The sequence below is a fragment of the Dipodomys merriami genome, unplaced genomic scaffold (genome assembly GCF_024711535.1).
Source record: "Dipodomys merriami isolate MVZ:Mamm:240054 unplaced genomic scaffold, mDipMer1.0.p SCAF_11, whole genome shotgun sequence".
Taxonomy (NCBI): Eukaryota; Metazoa; Chordata; class Mammalia; order Rodentia; family Heteromyidae; genus Dipodomys; species Dipodomys merriami.
The window spans coordinates 15,109,965-15,128,837 of NW_027202382.1; the positions used below are offsets into that span (position 1 = coordinate 15,109,965).

General features: G+C 45.8%; 2 protein-coding genes across 10 annotated transcripts in view; one reads left to right on the forward strand and one right to left on the reverse strand.

The window, feature by feature from the left end:
* Window positions 1–739: 739 nt before the first annotated feature.
* Window positions 740–8,240, reverse strand: Fam221b (family with sequence similarity 221 member B). The gene is made up of 7 exons (XM_070009629.1): window positions 7,984–8,240; window positions 4,806–5,760; window positions 4,526–4,663; window positions 1,902–2,012; window positions 1,520–1,717; window positions 1,263–1,382; window positions 740–913 (listed from the first exon to the last, which is right to left on the reverse strand). The coding sequence occupies exons 1-7, from the start codon at window positions 8,011–8,013 to the stop codon at window positions 876–878; spliced, it is 1,590 nt and encodes a 529-aa protein (XP_069865730.1). The 5' UTR covers window positions 8,014–8,240; the 3' UTR covers window positions 740–875.
* Window positions 8,241–8,419: 179 nt separating this feature from the next.
* The window catches only part of Tmem8b (transmembrane protein 8B), a 28,511-nt gene continuing 18,057 nt past the window's right edge, over window positions 8,420–18,873 (forward strand). For 3 of the 9 annotated variants that reach the window (XM_070009671.1, XM_070009717.1, XM_070009689.1), the window contains exon 1: window positions 14,781–14,868. Coding sequence is in view for 2 of the 9 variants with exons in the window: in XM_070009649.1 (XP_069865750.1) it covers window positions 8,604–9,141; window positions 13,835–14,024; window positions 14,661–14,868 (936 nt within the window). In the remaining 7 variants the exon portion in view is untranslated. Of the gene's footprint in view, window positions 9,142–13,834; window positions 14,025–14,660; window positions 14,869–17,983; window positions 18,039–18,873 lie in introns of those variants that run through there. The other 6 variants (XM_070009649.1, XM_070009640.1, XM_070009680.1 and 3 more) reach the window with 4 other exon arrangements.

Sequence of the window (18,873 nt, forward strand, 5' to 3'; positions counted from 1 at the left end):
GAACTCAGAAGTTTGTGCTTGTAGGCAGGCACTTTATCACTTGAACCAGCCCTTTTTTCTCTGGTTTGCTTTTTGCTTAGGTTAGCCTGGATGGTGATCCTCCTATTTATGCTTTGTTCTGTAGTTAGGATGAGAAATGTGCATTCCACCACACTCAGCTTGGTTGTGCTTTGCCTTTTAAAATGTCTTGTGAATGGTTTTGCTCAGGCTGGCTTAGAACTGTGATCCTCCCAATCTCAACTTCCCATGCCGCTAGGATGACAGGTATGAATCATTGCACCTAGCTATTCATTGACATAGGGTTTTGTGAATATTTTGCCTGGGATAGCCTCAAATTGTGATCCTTCTGATCTCTCTGTCTCCTAAGTAGCTAGTAAAACAGACATGGCACCCAGTTCCTAAAGACACTAATTGAAAAATTCTGAAGACTTTAGGTCTTTATCTTGCTAGAGGATGAGTTACATTTGACCTAACTGCTTACTACTCTATCCTTCTTAAAACACCCTCCCTCTTTGGCTTTCTCTTATTTAAGAAAGTGTTTCATTGTATAATTTAGGCTGGCCTGGAACTTGCTATGTAGCCAAGGCTGGCTTTGAACTCACAATCCTCTCATCCTCCCAAGTGTTTGGATTACAAGAGTGTGTCCCTGTGCCCTGCTCCTCCTTGGCTTTCTTGAAGCCACTCTTCTGATAGCAGAGTCAGCAGCATGAATGTGGCCATGATGCAAGCAGATGTTTGGGTTCAGCTTTTATTCTGGTTGGTGCTGTGTCTTGTTTTCAATAAATGCAGACTATGAAGTCTTTTGGGTGAGTCTTGGCTCTCTTTGACTCATTCAGAGTCAGTGGCTTCCACATGATTCCTGATCTGAGGCAGCCTCAGAAAGCCCTGTGCCAGCTGTTGCTGCAATGTGTCCCTGAAGGAGGGAAGAAAAGAGGTGAAAGGATTAGGTATGGGGTCAGATGTGGGGCCAGGCAGAGGCTACAGGAGTGAGGGAGCACATGAACAGCAAAGTGGGAAGTGGGATGAGCAGAGAGCCCTTTGCATCTGAAGGGCTTCAAAGTCAGAGTTTCTGGGGATGACTTCATGGAGGACAAGCATCTGTCTAAAAGGTGTAACATTTGTTTCAAGGAATAAACACCAGTACAGGCATGAGACGTGGGCTGGAGAGGATGTAAGAGATTGGAAAGGACAGGTTAGCATGCCTTCTGCCTGGCCTTCTGACTAGATTGTGAGATAGTCCCTGTCTCATGTTGTTCTCTCACCGCGAGCCTTTTTTTTCCGTCGCTTCATCCCCTGAATTTCAAAGAAAGTCTCATGTTCTTCCCAGCGCCGGTCACAGGCCGCACAGAGGAAATTAGATTCAAAACTTTTGCAGCCACATCCTGAGACAAAAGTGCAGCTAAGGAGAGTCTAGAGATTCCACATAGGCTGCCACCATTCTCCTCTTTCCTTACCCACCACACACCCAAGTGCTCCCCATCCTCTTCCATCCCAACACACTCCTTTCACTAGAAATTACCACGAAATTTGCAGGGATGGGCCCCAGTGGCTGCATGCTCTTCATGGCTATGTTTACAACGACATTGGGCTCTCCAGGCTTTGGGGTCAAAGGTAGCCCGTCTTTTGAGCCAGAATTCACCCACCTCTTCTGGGCGTGATGGGATGAAGCAAAACATGAGACAGCGGCATTGGCTCTCAGAGCAAGGCACAATCATGTCTATGGAAGTGGGGGTGAGTGGTAGAATTAGACCGGCACCTGGTAGGGACCTACCTTCCTATGCCACCCCTCTCTCATACCAACACAAACACACACATTTCCACCTCCCATCCCTACTCCTGCACCCACATATGAGCTTGTAGAGTTGTCCCTCTACACTGGAAGCTGGTCTTTTATCATCTACCTGTGGTGATCTGGTGTTCTTTCAACAGGTGCCCACAAAAGCACTTAGACTCTTCACAAATCCTGAAACAGTCCCATAGGTAGTGGGGGCAGCGCCAGCCAACGTAGATTCCTAGGGACGGGACAGAGGGATCGGGTAACAGGGAAAAGTGACAAAGAGAAAGATCTTAAGTTCCCTTCCGAAAGAAGTTCTGACCTCTCCTTTGGGGTGAGGGACACACTTCTATACTTGGGATAGTTGTCTCTACCTTGGAGTCCTTAGTCTTATCCCTTATACTTTTTTGTCCTGTATATTCTCTCTCTCTCTCTCTCTCTCTCTCTCTCTCTCTCTCTCTCTCTCTCTCTCTCTCTCTCTCTCTCTCTCTCTCTCTCTCTCTCTCTCTCTCTCTTTCTCTCTTTCTCTCTCTCTGTCTCTCTCTCTCTCTCCCTCCTTCCCTCCTTCCCTTACTTTTTCTCTCCCTCCCTCCTTCCCTCCCTCCCTCCCACCCTTCCTTCCTTTTTTTTTTGTACCAGTTCTGGGGCCTGATCTCAGGCCCTAGGCACTGTCCCTGGACTTTTTTTGTTCAAAGTTTATGCTATACCACTTGTGTCACAGTTCCACTTCTGGATTTTTACTGGTTAAATGGCATGTATTTTCCTGCTCACCCTGGTTTCAAAACACAATCCTCAGATCTCAGCCTCCTGTATAGCTAGGGTAACAGGCATGAGCCCCTGATGCCTGGCTCCTCAATTCTTATGTGTCTGCCGTTCCCTTTCAATTCCAGAATCCATTCTCTGTCAGCCAGTCAGAGATGACTGAAGGTATTTTTTAGTTTCTAAGCAGAAAGATTATAGGTGAAATCTTGTTTGAAGATGAACATGAATATCACTGAGTTCTGACTATGAGGTTTCTCATATTCTCCTCTCTCTTCATTAGAACCCAACTTTTCTTGAGGTGTCTCTATGGTAAGGAAGAGGGAAGCTGAGTGGCCAGGTATGTAGTAGAGATGGGACTCTGCCTAAGAGAATAATTAGTGAAGAACTCTGGAAGAGGAGGAAGATGTTGAGTATTACTGGTGCCAAGAAGTAGGAGGAATTCTTTGCCTTACTTCATGTACTTCATGTTCACACCTGTACATCCCTTCTGTGTTTCCAGTGCTTCCGAACGAATGCCCTGAAGAAGGCTGCCTGCAGTGCTCCAAAGGTTAGAAGGAAAGGGGCAGGCCAAAAATTTAAGTTACTAAGCATAGAAAGAAGCACAGGCAGGTAAGTGAGGTAAGTAATCCTGTGCCCAGGCACTATCAGGAAACTACAATCCTCTAGAGCCTGGATTCTGCTGTGGGGGCTAACACTGTCTGCCATCATGCCCATTCTCCCCTGGAGGAAAGGGTATGCTATGTAAACATGGCAAGAAAACCAGACAGTAGATCCCACTCAGATTTTCCTATTCTCCATGAGAACAGAAAGGTATACCAACTTCTAGCCAAAAAAACTTCATGAGTCCCCATGGGTTAGGGACTCAGACTCAGCTGAAATGTTATCACTTCCAAAAATTGCCTTTATTCTCTGCCTGTAATCCTAACTACCCAGGAAGCTGAGACCTGAGAATTACAGTATGAAGTCAGTCCAGGCAGGAAAGTCTGTGAGACTCTTAATCACAGAAAAAGCTGGAAGTAGTGCTGTGGCTCAAGTGCTAGAGTGCTAACCTTGAGCAAAAGGAGCTCAGGGATAGTGTCCAGGTCCAGAGTTCAAGCCCCAGGGACTAGCAATAAAAAAAAAGTTAGACTCAAAATTATGAAACAAAATCAGACTTTCTTGGCATGTGGTAGAGAAAGGAAGAAATGGGGAAAGTAAATTACACAGAGGAATGATAAGTTGCTTTTATATTTTAGGATTTTTTGACATAGTTGTATTTTTGTCATAAAAAGAAAAGAAGTATGAAAGACCAAATTAATGTAACAATGTCTACTGAACTCAATCTAAGATTTCCCAGAATTGGTCACAAGTCAGGGTGGCCTTCTTACTGAGGTTAGTAATCTGAAGATAAGAAATCCAATAATGGATTCTCCAATATAGCACGGTATGTGTTTGGTTTTAATGGAACCTGACACTGATGGCTCCTGTCTATAATCCTAGCTACTCAGGAGGCTGAGTTCTAAAACAGCCCAGGCAGACATATCAGACAGACTCTTATTTCCAATTAATCTGCTAAAATCTAGAAGTGGAGGTGGTAGAGTGCTAGCCTTGAGAGAAATTCTACCAAAGGGAGAATATCAGACCAAAACTCCTAGAGAATTTCTAGGTTCTAGGTCATATCTGCTTTAGACATATCTGTTTTCTGTCAGTACTCTGGGGTCCTAGATCTGAGGTTGACCCTTTTGTTTTTATTTTTATTTTTAAAGCAATTTTAGTGTAGTTATATTTGTGTGCCTGGGCTTTATGTGAATGTCCCTACTTGTTTTTCCCCCAGACCCATCCTGATATTTCTTGGTCTGACTGCCTGCTCCCCTTCTAGATTCTAGGTAAATGGCTTGGTAATTTTCCTAATGGGAAACACTCTATTGAAGGGACAGGTTCCTGGGTCCTGTTGGACTGGAAGATATCCATGAGCCTGCTACAGGCCTCTGAAAGGCCATGTGGGCTCACCTGTCTGAATGGAATTCAAAGCTTCACTCTTCTCCCATTGGAAAAGATGGTTCAATGGAGCACCAAACTGCTCACTTGTCTTAACCATATCCATAAGCTCTTCTTGATTAGTAGGGATTACTGGAAGGCTTGTATAACCTGGGAAGGGAGGGGCTGAGTAACTAGGGGGAAATGAGGAGACCCTAAAACTAAGAGGAGGAGCCATGTCCAAGAGCAACACAGGCCTCTCCTTGTAGGACAAGGCAAGGACAAAGAAAATAAGGGAAAAGGTAGTAATTACTGTTAGTTCCTTTCTTCTCCTTCTTCTTGTCTAGTTGGAGTTCAGGCAGTGATGCATAAGAAATTATGTCACTAGTATCCACAGTCTGCTCGTCTGGGCTTGCCTCTTCCTTTTGCGTTGAAACTATGTCTGTGCGCGTTGAAGCTAAGTCTGTGTGCACCTCGGCTGAAAGTTCTGAAATGGAATCCTTTGTAAGGAGCTCAAATTCAGAGGTCCAGCTGGACCTCCTACTTTGTGGGACTTCACTGGAAGGAATCTCAGGAAAGAAGTCTTTCTTCCAGGCACCAACAGAAAACACAGAGACACTGCCTGGTGATGTGGACTGAGAAGGTGGGTGCTTTTGGGGGACCCTAGAGGTGTGAGTCTCAGAGGTAGGGGCCTCCAAAGAGATCTCAGAGGCAGACCTTGGATCTACAGTGGTATCAGAGAGGAAGGATTTCAAAAAGTTTTGAGAGGTTTCGGATGTTAACACTGTCTGCGAAGTAGTTGTCACCAAAGGTGAGTCAGAAGCATGTGGTTCTATAGGGAACTTGAAAGTGTATGGCACCAAAGGAGTATCCGAGATAGAGGGCTTCAAAAAGCTTTTAGAGGCCCGGGATGTTACCAGGGTCTTGGAAGAGGTTTGCACTAAAGGAAATTCATGACCATATGGCTCTGAGAAGACCTGGGAAACAGATGGGAACTCAGACATGGGAGGGTCTGAAGGAGTTTCAAAGACAGAAGGTTCCAAGGAACTCTCAGAGACATAATTCCTGAAACGAGTCTGGGAAGATGGTGTCAAAAGGTCTTCAGAGGCCTGGGGTTCTTCTGAAGGTGTCTGAGGAATGGAAGGCACCGAGGGGAGTTCAGAGGTAGAGAGCGGCTGTAAGTCTTCAGTAGAGGGATCCTTCGAAGAGGGGTGTTCATTTGCACCCATGATGGCATGAGGTTCTTCTGGGACCTTGGTTGCTTCCATCTAGTGGTAAAATAGGGTATAGGCTTCATTAGATTGAGATTGGAGGATCGGCAAATCATGGCAGAGCCCAGGATTGACAGGGGGTTACGGGATTAGAATAAATTGTTTAGTGCACTTGAGACAAAAGAGGGAAGCAAGAAAGGTTCTGAATCTTTGGGAGTGATGCCAGGAGAGTTGCTTATGTGCTCATACCTCATGTGGCATGTGGCAGTGGGTTGTTGGAGCAATAGAACATAAAAATTAAAAGGCTGAAGTAGAATCCGATCAGTAGATGGAAGCAGAGGACTGTGTCCCAGGAGGCAGCTTAAACATAGTTGCCTGCCCAGTCCCAAGTGCTGGGGTTCTGAGCATGACTTCATACCTTGAAAGCCAGACTATGGAGTTCCAGAGACTGGGACTATCAGGTCCAAGCTGGGGTTGACTTCTGAGTGTGAGCGAATGTTACAGTAAATAAGGCAGGACCTTATGTACAGTTTGATTTTTGTCTAGGAACTACATATACCCTCCCTTGCTGATCCCATCTATGTTCAAAGCTCCAGTTACTTTCAGTTATATGCTGCTGACTTTTTTTTTTTTTTTTTTGGTCCGGTCGTGGGGCCTGAACTCTGGGCCTGGGCACTGTCCCTCAGCTCTTCAGCTCAAGGCTAGCACTCTACCCTTTGAGCCACAGTGCCACTTCTGGCTTTTTTCTTTTTGCTTATATGGTGCTGAGGAATCGAACCCAGGGCCTCAGGCATGCAAGGCAAGCACTCTACCACTGAGCCACCTTCCCAGCCCTTATGCTGCTGACTTCTAAGTCTGTATTTCTAGCTCAGATCTTTTTAGAACCTCATACTTTGCACTGATACCAAGCTTCCTGCTAGACATTTCTAACTAATATACAACAGGCATCGAAACTGAACTCTGGGAATTATCCTGGTCTATTCCATCTCCCATAGACAAAGAACTAAGGACTGTATTTCCAGTCTTCCTAAGTATTCATCAAATACATTCTATTCTCTTCTTTCTCTTCAATTTTTTTTATGTTTTCATTATCTCCTGCCAAGTTGTTTTCAAACAACCCCTCCACTATTATATCCAGTATATTAATCTATTCACCAATACTATTATTCATTTATATGGTAAGAGCTAGGTCACGTTGAGTTTGAGAGGAAGGGAGGTTAACAGTGACAATAAAAATGAATTGATGTGGCACTAGAATAAATCTGGGGTGCTGAGGGTGAAGGAGTATGCCTAATTTATCTTGGAAGAATATCCCAAAAATTAACTTCTTCCTGACCCAGTCAAGGGTCAAGTGACTCAAGTTAAATGATTAAGTCCAAATCTCTTGGCCTTGAAATTTTACAGTTTGTCCCCCCCTCCTCACCAAGCACTCTATCACTGATCTGCATCCCAGCCTTTGTTGTTGTTTTTTTTTTTTTTTGAGACAAGAACAAAGGTTAAGACAAAGTCTCACTAGCTAGCTCAGGCTGGACTTGAACTCAAGATCTTCTTTGCCTCTATCTTCTGAGTGCTGGGATTACATGTGAACACCACATCATCCAACAGGGTTTGTCATCATTTGCAACACTACGGTCCTAACTTTCTGTGGTCCCTACAACCCCTGTCCTCTAGAGACACTAGGTATATCACTTCTTAAACTCTTTAGAGCCTTTCCAAAGGAAAAGGACAACAGGAGAATAACCAGAGACAGTAAAAGGGAAATGTGACCTAAAAGGTGGAGTACCGGTTGGGAGGAGAGAAAAGGGAAAGGAGGAAAGAATTAGGTGAGGGTGAGGATAAGGATGGAAAGTAGAGAATGGGGGAGGGTCAGAAAGTGTTAGGAAGAAGGAGGAGTTGAAGGCTTGGAGAGGGAGAGTCACTGGAAACCTTCATACCTCAGGTCTTGGCTTGGTTGTTAAAAAGTCCTTGGGTCAGGTCAAGATCTTGCCATAGGTTGGAGGGGAGGAAAATATTGGTCCCAAGGAAGGAAATGCTCTTGATGTGGATGAGCTCCACCGCAAACCCTGAAGTGATGGGCCTTGCTTGGAAGTATTTGTGAAGACTTGGATATCCCTAGGCTTGGGCCACGGAAATCGGCCTGACTGGGGGCGGGAAGTGGGGAGGGGGTGGAAGGTAAGGGACAGGGAAGGAGAGCTGTAAGGGAGAAGGTCAAGAGGGGTCTGGGGATGATGGAGGAAGGGGTTTACTGAAGCTTCTAGAACTCATGCCAGGAACTCATACCAGGGCAACGCGAACGCTAGAAGTCTCCATGGTAACAGCACTCGGGTCACCTCCCAAGTGAGTGAGTTTTCCGGAGGGGGCTGCTCCATGGAGCCGGTCGGGTGTCGAGCGAGTCTCTGGGTGGGATTCGTGGATACTGTGGGTACGCCCCTGGGGAGTCTGGTTCTGTGAAGATCTCTGTAGGGTTCCTATACGATATGGAGGGCACACAGTGGGGGCTGTGAGGACCACCGTGGTGTTCGGGACTCCGCGGTGCGGAGGACAGGGTCTCAGCTGGGACTGGGGCGGAGCCTATCCTCGAAGCCCAGCAGAACTAAGTTAGGACCAATAGAATAGAGCAGGGGGCGGGCTTTGCCGAGAGAGCCCAATTGTATTGAGCAGGAGGCGGGACGCCATAGGACGTCAGGCAGAGGCCGCCGCCGCCGCGGGGCCTGGTTGTCGCCGGTTCAGCGCAGCCCGGAGTCGACCAGGCCTGAACTCCTCCCCAGGTCCCGGCCCCCGGCCCGAGGCCCTCGAGGACACCGGAGGCCATCCCCCGGGAAGGGGTGGGGAGCGGAGCCGCGAGTCAGCTCAGCGAGCGCCCCTCGCTGGCCTGTCCGGCCCCGCCCCCGCCCCGGGCCATGGCCCAGCCCTTGTCCCGGCCCCTTGTCCTATCCCTTTCCCAGCGTTGGCCTCCGGCCCCGCCCTCGTCCCTCTTCCTAAATTGGCCTCAGCCCCAGCCTGGGCCCCAGGGAATGCCAACGTCCAGGGCCCAATCCAGCCCCCCCCTCAGGTCCCAGTCCCTGCCCCAGACTTGGCCCCTAGCCTCACCTCCGCCCTCGTTCCACTCCCTGTCCCAAATCCCAGTCCACTCTCCGTCCCCACCCCATTCTCAGCGGTTGCCTAAGCCCCTGCCCCAGTGCCGGCCCTTACTTGAGTCGTTGTCACAGCCCCTGCCTCCATCACACTCCCTGCCCTTGTTTAAGCCTGAGTACTCAGGCCAACCCTACTCATCGTCTCAACCTTTGCCCTCATCTCTGTGTTTACCCAAGTCTTTCCCACTGGCCCCCCGCCTCTCTCATACTCTACCCCTCTCCCAGCCTCGACTCAGGTCTGGGCTCCAGCTGCCATCAGTCCTATTGCTGCTGTTGCTGTTCTCTGTCCTTGGCCCCGGGGCTGGTGAGTGCAGAAGTAGTAAAGACTGAGATAATGATGGGGTTCCAGGCTGTGGGAGGTGTGGGCTACAGAGAGGTTCAGGAAAGGTGGGATCTGGGGAAGAACTGGGGGAGAGATACGGAGCAGAGATCTTATACAACACAGGAATTGGCATTGTGGAAAGAGTGGTACTGGGTCTGGGGCTCAGCAGGTGGCTATTGTCCTTAAGATAGTCTTCAAGGTTTTCTTTCCCGGTGTCTATCTTACCCCAGTTGACTCTAGCTTTTTTCAGGAGACTTTTGAAAGCTTTCCTGCTCTCAAAGTTTGGTAGAGGAGGGCATTAGAATATGGCTTAAACCTTTGGGTATAGCCCATACATTCAAACAGGGTTAAGCAAAGAGTTCTGAAGGTAACATATTGCAAAAGGTGGACATGGATTGTGTTTGTGTTGCATGCATGCATCCACATGCACACACACACACACACACACACACACACACACACACACACAGTACTAGTTCTTGAACTCAAGGCTGAACTTCTTAGCTCAAGGCTAGCACTCTACCACTTGAACCACACCCCCCATTTCCAGCTTTTTGGTGGTTATTTGGAAATAAGAGTTTCACAGGCTTTCCTTCTTCAGGCTGGTATTGAACCTGGATGGTCAGATTTTAGATTTCTGAGTAGCTAGAATTATAGGTATGAGTCACCAGCACCCCAGCTGGACATTTCTCCCCAAAGCTTGATTGGCTTAGGACTAATTCTTTATACTTTTAGAATAGGGTTAAAACTCAGAGTCCATTTTACAGATGGAAAAATGAAGTTCAGTGAGGGAGCAATTTGTTCAAGGTCATATTTACAAATGTCAGTGCTAGGGCTAGGAAGAAAAAAAGGTTTCCAGATTCCTCTCATATTAGTGGTCCCTCTCCTTCCCCACTGTAATTTATGCTTAATAGAAAACCAAATTCAAGTGGGTAAAAGTTCATAGCCCAACTTGTCTGTCCTTCAGACAAGAAACTTCCTGCTTAAACTGTTGCTCATTTTCCAGGCTTCAGTATAGGGTCACCATGATGCTTAAGAAGTCACCTGGCTAAGAAAGAGAGGCCCAACTTTTGAATGTGTGGAATGTAGAAGGAGGTAGGGGTCTTTGTTTAGGGGATGTATCATACAGATGGCCCCATCACAAATAGCCTTATTCTAGGCTTCTGACTACCCCCTTTGACTACCTCCTTTGACCCCCTTCTGACTACCACCTCTGTTGGGTGTCATTCTAACTAGGATGGCAGTAACAGCTAATAGAACATGTGGGGGTGGGATGGATCTATTGAACTTAGTGGGCTGGGCTTGACTATACAAGCTTGAGATCAGTGCAACTGAGAGGTCACAACTGCAGAGATGTTTGGGTGCTTCTCTACCTGTGTATAATAGGTGTCTACAGGAATGTTGGCAAAGTGCAATGTATGGACTTGCTTATGTGTTGGTGGGTGAAGGCACATGTATACTATATGGGGCATATATATGTCCTGAGAACCTATGTTATTTTATGAGGGTCAGGGGACATATTATAGCCCTATGAACATTTCTTTTCAGCTCTGCCCTGCTCCTTTTACAGACAGATCACTGAAGTGTTATCTTCATAAGTGGTGGTTCTTAGTTTGAAGGCAGTGTTGAGGGCCCATCTCCATGGTGTGGGTTCTGTGTTGATTACAGCAAGTGGAAAGTTGGGAATTAGCAGAGTAAGCAGGTAAATCAGTAAGTCAAATTTTCACTTTTGTTAAGGGGAGTTTATAGTATTTAGCCTGATTAATGACTTCCATCCCTACCAGCATAGCATTTTTTCTTTTTTAAAATTATGTTTATTAAAATTTTTATGGTTATTATAAAGGCTACATATAGAGGAGTTACAGTTACATAAGTCAGTACATTGCTTTCTGGACAGTGTCACCCCCTTCCCTCGCTCTCTCCCAGTTTTTTTTTTTTTTAATTTTATTAGCCCATTGAGCAAGTACTGAGCTGGGTAGTAGAAATGTATAACGGATAGCCTTAGAGTATACAAAACAGGAAGTTGTGGATAAAAATAGAATTTCAGAGAAGCAGGTTTGATGTTTCATGACGAACTGTAATGAAATTAGGAAAGATAATCATATAGACCCAACTGCTGGTGGGGCTACTCTTAATGCTGTTTATAGACAATGCGTTGGCAGCTGTGGCCTGGTATTTGGGTTCTCTGTGACCTAGTGCTGATGATGAGTTTTGTCTGAGGAGAAACTGGCAGTGCCATAGAACTATCATAGCATAAAGCTTCATAAATGCTTAGTATTTGCTTCAATCTCATTCGGAAATGGAAGTTACTTCTTGGGTCTCTTGGTCTCAACCCTGATCTTGGGTTTTCCTGTTGGACTTAGTTAACTGGTTGATAACTCAAACATGCTTTACCTTTCTTAGAAATTAACTTTTCTCCTAGTGCCAGCAGGAGCAGGGCCAGTTTCAGCCTCTCTCTCTCTCTCTCTGTATTTGTGTGTGTATGTGTATGTGTGCATGGTGCTGGTGGTGGGGGTGAATCACCTGAGCTGCTTCATAGAAGGGACACAAGGACAGGTTAATATGAGCTTGGCTAGGGCCTTGCTCATGCTTCCTCTAAGATACAAGCCTTATTCAAACTGCAAATCAAAACTTGAGGTAGATAGGGCTGTGGACACTTACGTCAAGCATCTGTCCTTCCCCTTTGTACTTCTAGGTTCCTCCCAGCATCCCTAGCTGTTAACTCACTCCTTTTCCCTCACAATCTATTCTGTGATCTCTACAACCTCTGGCCGCTTGGGGAATGGCTTAGCCAGTTCCCCAAATTTCCAGGTCCTGCCAAGGATTTTGAAACCCAAGGTGTTTTGTGTTTTTCAATCACTGTTTCCCAAACACTTTAGCTTCTGTTCACAGTTAATGTCTAGATCTGCAGGGAGCAACTGATGTTTTCTTAACAGCAGCTACACGAGATGACCCATCCCAGCTTTGAGAAGGAGCAGCCCTTTTGTAATTCCAGCAGAGGGCACCCCAGAGCTCTTATTTCCCCGTAACAATAGTATCCAAGGCTGTTCAGGGACTGGCCTGCTTCCCAATTGTCAAAGCCAGTGCTTTTAAGTACTCTGCTGTCTTATCTATCATATCAGTTAGTCCATTGCCCTTGATCTTTCTCAGATGCATCTCCATTGTTCTCTGCTATGCTGAGCCTTTCTGGATTTCTAGGCAGTATTCCCTCAGCTTGTTAGTTAGCAGGGCTTCCTTGCTGACAGTTGAGACTAATGTGGTTGCCACTAGAAAGACTAGTCATTGGTTAACTGTAGCCTTTTAGGATGAGCCAATCTAAGGCTTGTCCACTGTATGAGGTATCTCTCTTGAGCATGAGTCCCGAAGTTGCCCCAATTTACTGTGACCAACCTTAATCAGCATTCTTATCTTTGGCTGTTGACCTTTTGCAGATGCTTCTTTAAGTTGAATAGCAAGCAGCCCATTTTGGGTGTAATGTCTCCTATCTCAAGAGATAGAGGTTATCACACTAGGTAAGCCTTTATAAGTATTTTCAGCCTGGCTGAAAACTCTCCATTCAGCCTCCCTTCCAGGTTCCTATTCTGACCTGTAGACACTCACATTCCCCACCTTCTCATCTGTCCTTGAGGCATGCTTCTGGGATCTGAAGTCCCTGGGGCTTTATTCTGGGAGACCTTGCCTGCTTTGGGGGGATCTCTTCTACTCAGCTGAACATCTTGCTTTCCTTCATTACCATAGTAATCCTGGTTCCTATGAGTTTGCCTGCCGTCATGACTTTCCTATTCACCTTGGCTGTGTTCCTGACAACTATGATTAGGTATCTTGGCATTTCTGTTAGAGATGACCACTTCCTCCCCACCTCCCAACCTCTGAATATTCTCAAGTGATCTGAGATTCTACTGGGTCACCATGTGTCTGCCTCATAGGGCCTTCCTCTGGGAAAATGTCCTAGCTGTTCATTTTGACCCTGGAGGTTCTGATGACTCTCTTCCTGCGCACTCTCATGGTGGCCTGCCAGTCCTGCTCTTGCCTCTGCTACCCAAGCAGGCCCCTTGCAGGCCTTACCACACCTCCCTTCCCCTCTCCTGGCCTAAGTCAGTATACAGACAGCTCTTGTGAAATTTCTGAGGTTTTTTTTTTTTTTTTTTTAACTGCTTCTGACCACCCGGGAACAGAAAGGGGAGAAAATAAACAAGGAAGTTACACAGTTCTATGTCACCTCCCAAGCCCCACAGGTGGAGTTCAAGCCTGTCCAGCGGCTTAAGAGCCCATGCCAACACACACACACACACACACACACACACACACACACACACACACACACACACTCTCTCTCTCTCTCTCTCCTCTGTTTTTGTTAAGCTTGGCAAGAAGAGAACAATGGCATCTAAGTGAGGGGGCAGCTAAGAGTAGAAGGTCATATAAAAGGCCCTGTTTTTGATTCCTCAGTTTAGGTTTCAGCCTCAGTTACCATACCCATAAGATGAGTTTAGTTTGTTTTTGTTTTTTTAAACGAAGTCTCTGTAAGGACTAAGCTTTGCCTAGGGCAGCATAAGACCAAGTTCCTAGGAGAGTGCTGTGAATTGATGCTGTTGGTGAGGGAGACTGGCATGCCTCTTGCCTAATGAAATGCCTTCTGTCCTGCCTTCCTCCTTCTCTTTCTCCTGCTTCCTAGGAGGCCTTTTCCTGACGGATTACTCCACCTGCTCACCTCGAAAGCTGAGTCCTTTCCGCTCATTTGCCAGCACTGAACTCTTCCACTTCCATGTTCCAGAGGACACGTTCCTGGCGGTTTGGAACCTCATCATCTTCAAGGAGCAGGGGGGGACCTTTGGGGACCACTGCCCAGACCAAAGTGTGACTGTGTGAGTGTCTGAGTTACCTCTCTAGCCCCATTTCTAATCCTGGCCACTTCCAAAATCTGAATTGTGATGTGATACACATGCCCCCCCCATCTATCTTCTGACCCCAACTTTGGCCCTTAACCATTTAATTTTGGAATGAAGTATGACTGAGAACTGAGTGTGGACCATGACCTCTGTTATCTGACTACTTCCTGACTTCTGTTTAACAGTATGAGTGTCTGAGCTAATCTCTTGACTCTTACGGCTTTTTTTGGTTGTGTGTGTGTGTGTGTGTGTGTGTGTGTGTGTGTGCACACATGTGTGTGTGTGCACACGTGCCTATACTGAGGCTTGAACTCAGAGCTTCAAGCTCTTAGCTTTTTCCATTCAAGATTTGTGCTCTTCCCCTTAAACCAAACCCCTATTTCCAAATTTTTGCTGGTTAATTGGAGATAAGACTATTGTGGATTTTTCTGCCTGAGTTGGCTTCAAATTATGATCCTCAGATTTCAGACTCCTAACTAGCTAGGATTACTGGTGTGAGCCTCTGGCACCTGACTTATTTTACTGCTGTTGAGTAACGATTCTTTCTTTTCTCCCTTTTCTACCTCCCACCCTACTGCCTGTTTTCCTCCTCTCCAAATTCTTGCCTCCCAGGTATTTCCGGTCAGGAGCACCCCCTGTTATCAATCCCCTGCACACACACTTTCCAGGGGACACAGCTGTGCCTGGGGTTTTCTCACTGACCCTCAGCTGGACGCTGCCCAACCGCACCTCAGGCATCTTTAATGTCAGCAGCCCTTTACCTGGGGACTGGTTCTTGGCTGCCCACCTTCCCCAGGCCCATGGCCACATCTCTGTCAAGGTGGGTTAATGCTGTAAGGGGCAGGAGGGGTCAAAGCTGCTTCTCCATCTGCTGGATTTCCCCCACAGGTTACCTGGCATATCAGTACTGGGGCAGGCAGTTGGAGGCCAGCAAGTCATCTGGTGAATGGTCTGCATCAGAAGGCCTTGGAACCTTAAGAGAACTTAGTAGTTACATGGTAGCTGAAGGTAAAGTCCAGAGTCTAGAATCAGGCTCTGGCACTGGAGAGTAGTGTCCTGCCCTGATGGAGGGAGCCAGGGTTACTTTAAGGTGGTCAGGAGCTAACCAGGGATTGGTTGAATCGTCTGTACAAACCCAGAACTACTCTTGTTCTACATTTTGATTAATAATTACAGGCCACAACCCTGTCTATAGTGCATATGGAAGTGTATTCTTTTTCTGTCATAATTTCAGACAGTTCCCCCAACTCTGGAATACCGGTTAAAAGGAAGCCATGGGCAGCTGGTGTCCTTTCTGACTGTTGCCTTCCTTTCCTTTGAATATCAGCACTGAATTCAAAGAACAAAGACTGCTAAAGTCTAGAAAAGGCAGGTTATTGTGGTTTAGAGGACAAGGGAATGCCAGTGTTTTCCTGTCATTCTTGTATGATAGATAGACTGGGCTTCCTCCTTGTAGTGAAGGGATCTATAAGTTTCTAATTCTTGTTCATTGAAGGAGAGGTAGGATGTGATAAGGTGGCCACATACATTGGGCCCTGAGGTTAGGGTGAAGGGACTGAGCACGAGCAGAATAAGGATGAAAGAACAGGACATTATAGAGCGAGAAAGCTAGTGAGGTTTGGGCATTGAGAATTGAGAGGGGCAGAAATTTCCAACCAGGTGAATATTGGACTCAAATATCTCTCAAGGTTGAGTTCCTTGAAGTGTGGGACTCTTTTTGTGACAGACTCACCTTCTTTCATTGGAGTCCAGTGTTCAGAACAGGTATTAATAATGAGCTGAGAATCACATGGCAACAAGTTCCCTGGCCCTGCTGTTTGTAGGTATATAAATGAGGGCTGAGGTAGTCTCAGGATAGGCTTACATTTCTTTCTTTTTTTTTTTTTTTGTCACTTGTGGAGCTTGAACTCAGGGCCTAGATGCTGTTCCTGAGCTCTTTTGCTCAAGGCTAGCACTCTACCACTTTGACCCACAGCTCCACTTGCAGTTTTTGAGTTGCTAATTGGAGATAAAGTCTCACGGGGACTTTTCTGCCTGGTCTGGCTCCTCAGATCTTAGCCTCCTGAGTAGCTAGGAATACAGGTGTGAACCACTGACACCCAGCTAAGGCTTGCATTTCTTGAGAGTAATGTATAAGAAGGCCTGGCAGTCCTCTGGATGAGATATGCTGACAGCTCATCTGGAAGAGGCTCTGGGTTATAGGTAGGCTTTGACTGGCATTAGAGATAAGTATTATTCTGCTGGGATGGATCCCTTCATAGGACTTTGACCAAGTTTCATGGGTTCTGCCCTTCATCCCCTGATCCTTGATGTACTTTGTGAGAGCTGACATCGATAATCCTCCATCCCATCTCCAGTTAGTCACCATCTTTCTAGGTAAGCAGGAAGTACCTAGAGCCTGGGACAATGGGGAATAAGAACATGATTTGAAATGCCCAGACAAAAGGGAGTTAGGTAGCAAGAAAAGAATGAGGTCTGACATGCATCTGGGCATAACAAGTGAGGCGTAGGGGACTTAATACTGCAACTGATGCCCCTGCTAGTAATGCTCCCTGGGAGGCAGTGAGACAGGGAGAAGAGGACACAGTTTTACCTTGTGTATGAGTGGCAGCTGGTCTGGATACCAAGTAGACTTGTTCTAGAGGCAAGGATCTTGTGTATGCCTTTTCTAAGAATTTGATTACATTCTGGAATCTTATGTGAGCTGCTAAGGATCCTTAAGGTCTCCAGAATGGCCAATTTCCCAATTCAAACCTGAAAATTCATTGTCTAGGACATTTCTCTATCTTCTCTATTTCATCTTCTGTGAACCATAGTCTTAACTTCCTGTGAGGATTGGAAAACACAGGAAGTTATGTGGGTTCCAGGGTGGCCTTGGTCGGGGCCTGAAGAAGTCCAGTGATAAGAGTTCAGTTCTAGGACCCTTCTCAATTTGGGGGATGATCTCAGATATTCCCTTAACTTTTTGCATTTTAGCACCTGAATTGTACTAGGTCTCAGGTTGGGTGCTGAAAAAACTGAAGTGAATAAGTTGTATATTAGTGAGATACAGGGTATTTGAAGAGGATGACAAAGAGAAGGCTAACAGCTTGGTTAGGAGGTAAGGCTCAAGGGTCAGGACATAGGGAAAGGTATTTTAGGTGGTGAGAGTAGCATGGGCCAAAGCTCAGAATGCAGAGCTGGATTTATTTAGTGTTGGGTAGGTAAAGGAGATGGAGTGGACAGAACCTAGGGTATAGAAGGCCTAGAAGTTTGAACTGTCTGGAGACTGGTCGCCTGGAAAGGCTATAAAAAGGAAGCAGCTTACTTGGTCCGGGCCAATCTCCTAAACTCCAGTTCCATGTGCTAGACCCTGAGTCTGCATTATTCAATACATACTCTTAGCATTTAGCACAGAGCATGATACATAGTAGGGTTTGGCAATTTTTTTTGCCCTTTTTGTCACCTTTTCAAACTCATAATGTCTCAAACTGATCCCATTTATCCTCTTGTTCTTGTCCCTTCTTTCCTATCAACTGATTCTTTCTTGTCCCCCTGTCCTCCATCTCCTTGCCTTTCCTGCCTTAGAACATGTGTTCATTCTATGGCGCCCAGTTGCCAGCCTGCTTTGAGTGGCTGGCTGTTGGGTTGTGAATACCAGCTGGCACCCAAATGGCTCATAAGTAGAAAGTTCTCCCAAACGGCTGGGCACAGGTCTTCCTCGAAGGCCTCTTCTTTCCAGTCTAAGATTCAAATGTAAATAAAGCAGGTAAAATGGTGAAAATGTTTGGAAGGAAAGCAAAGAAGCAGATGGTATAGAAGACTGGATTCTGTTCAGTCTGTTAACTAGGACCAAGCATGACTCAATGGTAATGCAGCTGAAGTGATTAAAATCTGCTAACGGTGCCTCTTCTGCTTTTCCTCCTCCTAAGTTATTTTATTTATATTTCAAATAGGTAATATATGCACCTGGTACAACATTCGAAAGGTACAAAAGACATGCAGTGAAAAGTAAGTCTTCCTCTTCCCTTCTCCTTCCAGTTCCCAATCCTTCCCCAGCATTATCTAGTAACTGGCTTTTAAATTTACTTATTTATTTGGTACTGGGGATTGAACCCAGGGTCTCATTCTTGCTAGGCAAGTAGTCTACCACTTGAACTATATTCCCAGCCCAACCAGATCTTTATATTTATCTTTACTTCTTGATCGTTATCCTCTTCTCTTTTGTGATAGTATATCACATCTTGCCTCTCTTTTGCCTACCATCCTCTTCTCTGTCTTGATCTATTATAGTGATGTTAGGTCCTGGAAAAATTCCATTTATTTTTTCCAATCTCTTGTTGTATCTAGCACAATTGTTTTAAATACTGTCTGTGAGTTAATGCCTTCTAAGAGTAGTCAGCTAGGCCTAATTTCTTTTAGTCTCAACTTTATATTCAGCTGCTTATTTGTTATTTCTAATTAGCTGTTTAAGAAATGTCTCAAGCTTAGTATTTGTAAATCAAAGTTAAAAAAAATCTGATTCTCATTTTACTTCTCCTAATCTGAGCTTCTTTCTCTGGTTATTTTCTTTCATTAAATGTCATTGTCATCCACCAAGCTGTTCAAACCTCAAATTTAGGTGTCATCCTTGATTCCTATTTTCACTTTATCTCCCCACAACCAATCCATAAAGAAAAAGTCTTGTTGCCCCTACTTCTAAAAGAGCATGCCGTGAATGTGTCTACTTCTGTCTACTTCCACTTTCAGTACATATTCCCTCAGCTTTCTCCTGGGCCACCATTGTAACCTCCTAAATGATCTTCCTGCTTCCACTCCTGCCCCTGTAGACTTTCCATTTCCAGCA

Excerpts from the sequence above, each read along its gene's own strand:
- Fam221b (XM_070009629.1), bottom strand. The coding sequence starts at position 8,013 with ATGGAGACTTCTAGCGTTCGCGTTGCCCTG. Across the intron at positions 5,761-7,983 it reads CTAGCGTTCGCGTTGCCCTG|ATGGAAGCAACCAAGGTCCC; the intron begins GTATGAGTTCCT and ends TTTTACCACTAG. Across the intron at positions 1,718-1,901 it reads AGAACACCAGATCACCACAG|ACATGATTGTGCCTTGCTCT; the intron begins GTAGATGATAAA and ends CCACTTCCATAG.